The 2,999-nt window shown below is 48.8% G+C and overlaps 1 protein-coding gene across 1 annotated transcript; it reads left to right on the top strand.

Moving 5' to 3' along the window:
• Nucleotides 1–306: 306 nt before the first annotated feature.
• On the top strand, nt 307–2,617 carry EAH_00059060 (hypothetical protein, conserved; the record flags this gene model as incomplete). The annotated part of the gene is made up of 5 exons (XM_013393615.1): nt 307–594; nt 851–955; nt 1,176–1,322; nt 1,953–2,153; nt 2,501–2,617. The coding sequence occupies 5 exons, from the start codon at nt 307–309 to the stop codon at nt 2,615–2,617; spliced, it is 858 nt and encodes a 285-aa protein (XP_013249069.1).
• Nucleotides 2,618–2,999: the final 382 nt, after the last annotated feature.

The following is a 2,999-nucleotide window of genomic DNA, read 5'->3' as shown; positions in this document are numbered from 1 at the left end:
AATACAAACAATAGACTATACAGCAGCAGCATTTGTTGTCGCTGCACTCTGCGTCGTCGTCGCAGGGGCTTTCTTCTTCTTCAGAAGCCGAACAGCTGCAGGGACTCCAGAAAGGTAACCCTAAATCCTAAACCCTGAAATTGTTTTTGCATGCAGGGCTAGCAGTGCTCAGTGTCCTTGGGGCTTCCGCTGCATGCGCGCCTCAACATGTGTTTGTCTCTTATTTGCTGTTTACAACTTCATGCACTCTTCAGGCAGCAGCCTCGGGTTGCTGAAGGCCGCAGACGGAAGACAGACCGCTCGGCCATGGAAGATCTTATGAGGGGGGCCCCCGCCGCTGGCGGGGGGGCCCCCGCGGCCCCTGGGACACCTGAGGGCCCTCGCTCGCACTTGCAAGCTGCCCAGCGAAAGAAGGAGGAGAGGGAGCAGCGCCGCGAGCAGCGGCGACAGCAGGGCGAAGCGGCAGCAGCGGCGGCAGCTGCAGCAGCAGCTGCTGCTGCTGCAGCTGCTGACGGTGCTTCAGGCTCAGAGAACGAAGAAGCAGCTCCTATGTCGCACAAACAAGCGAAGCAGGAGGCGTACAGGAAGCGGCAGGTATATCTCTTCTTGAAGGAGGGGCTGCATGCGGTGCTGCATGCGATGTTGCATGCGCTGCAGGGCGTATTTGTGTATATATACTTTACAGACTCTCAGTACAGATGTAGAATGTGAGAGGATAGACAGAGATGCATGCAAAGACGGCGCAGAGGCAACTGAAGAACACCAGAGAGGGAGATAGGGAGAGACAGCGCCGACGGGCTTGCTGCTGCTGCTGCAATTGGTGCTGCACTTGCTGGTGCATATGCTGCAGGCAGAGAAGGAGAGACTGAGAGCCGAACGCGAGGCAGAGGAGGAGCGGCTGGCTGAGGAGAAACGCAAAAAGGAGCAGGAGGAATACGAGGAATGGAAGGCAAGGGTTTAGGGTTTAGGGTTTAGGGTTTAGGGTTTAGGGTTTATAAGAGCCAGCAAGGCCCCAGCATTTCCGCCTAGAGCCTTTTCAGACATGATGCATGCATGCACTTGTATGCATGCATGCATACACTTCCACCCATGCATGCACGCACTTGCACACAGTTACAGTTGCATGCACTTGCATGCACTTGCATGCATGCATGGGTGTGTGATTACGAGTACAGAAGACGTTTGAGATTGAGGCGGAGGGGGAGCTGCAGATATCAGCCGAAGAGGAGGCGCAGCAAATTGAGAAGTTCGTCGCCTTCATCAAAATTCGCAAGGCGGTGGAGTTGGAAGAAATCGCCGCAGAGTTTGGCCTCAAAACCAAAGTGAGGATGCTCACTTTGGTTATATATAAATAAATATATAAATAAATATATATATATGTATATATATATGTGGGTATGCGCGTAATATGTATATATATATATATATATGTGGGTATGCATGTAATATACATACATTTATATATGTGGGTATGCGTGTAATATACATATATATATATATATATATGTTTATGTATATTATATATATATATATATATATATATATTTGCAGCAATTGCTCTGTCAGGTTAATGAGTGTGTATTATTACTCATGAGGGCTTGTTAGTGTGTATTAGGGTTAGGGTTTTAGGGTTTATAGGGTTCGTAAAGGTGTAATGCTGTGTAATTAGGGGGGCACTAGGGTTTATCTGTGTTTATTAGTGTTTATTGCCAGTGCATATTTGTGTTCAATAGGGTTTATAATGAGGGTTTATGATTTGATTGCCTTTAACTCGGATGAATGATGGTTTTTAATTGTTTTCTAGGGTTTATTACGTACGGTCCGGGGGTTATTGTTATGGTCTAGCGTCTAGGGTCTAGGGTTTAGGGTTTAGTTAGGGTTTATGGTTTATGTTTTAGGGTTCAGCTAGGGTTTAGGGTTTAGGGTTTAGGGTTTAGGGTTTGTGCGTGCAGGACTGCGTGAAGCGGATCGAGTGTCTGCGTGAGAGCGGGCGTCTTTGCGGTGTATTGGACGACAGAGGACGTTTCTTGTGTATAACAAAAGAAGAAATGCAGCAGGTTGCAGAGGCATTAAAGAGATTAGGGGCATTTACTAAAGAGACAGATCTTGTCAATGTCTGCAACCGAATCATCAAACTCACCCCCTCAGAACAGGTCACCAATAAAATATGCATGCATGTTTGTTTGCATGCATGTTTGTTTGCATGCGTGCTAGTTTGCATGCATGCGGGTTTGCATGCATGCGTGCATGCGAGTTCGCGTACACACAAACATGCATGCATGCATGTTTGTTTGCATGCATGCATGCATGTTTGTGTGCATGTATGCACGCAAGTGCATGCATAAGTGTTTGCATGCATGTATACATGCACGCGGGTCTTTGCCTGGTTGCTTGCATGCATGCAATGGGGACTCGTTAATGCAGGCGCTGCGTTCCCGGGACGGCTGCTGCTGCTGTGCTGCTGCTGCTGCGGGTTCTGTGCTGCTGCTGCGGTATTCAGCTGTGCTGCTTTGGGGCTGGCTGCATGCGTTGGGTGTATGTACAGGACAAAGCAAAAATAGAGGAGGAGCAGCGCGCCTCTATGCGTCTTGTAGAACTTGCAGCTGCTGAGGAATAAGCACTACGCATGCAGAAGCAGCAGAATGCTGCTGCTTTTGCTGTCGTTGCAGCTACTGTCTACTAGCACTAGCTGCTGTTCAGCAGCAGCAACAGCAGCAGCAGCAGCAGTTTCTCCTCACTGGCTGCTAGTTGCTTACGTGCTGCTACCAAGCTGCAGCCTATGCGGCATTGCTGGTGCTGTTCTAACAGGACTTTGCTGCTTGCTGCTGCTGTGGTGTACGCGTCGGGAACTAAAAGCACGTGCATGTTTGCATGCATGCATGCATGCAAACATAAATACATGCATACAGAAGCTTGTTTTCAGAGTCGCTTGGGGCCCCAGGGCTTATTATTACTTCAGCCCCAAAAGAAAGAAACCGCAGCAGCAGCAGCAGCAGCAG

Source organism: Eimeria acervulina, genomic scaffold, assembly GCF_000499425.1.
Source record: "Eimeria acervulina Houghton genomic scaffold, Eah_scaff1375, whole genome shotgun sequence".
NCBI classification, from domain to species: Eukaryota; Apicomplexa; class Conoidasida; order Eucoccidiorida; family Eimeriidae; genus Eimeria; species Eimeria acervulina.
Note: the sequence above shows the minus strand (reverse complement) of the source record. Positions and strands in the feature narration are given on the sequence as shown.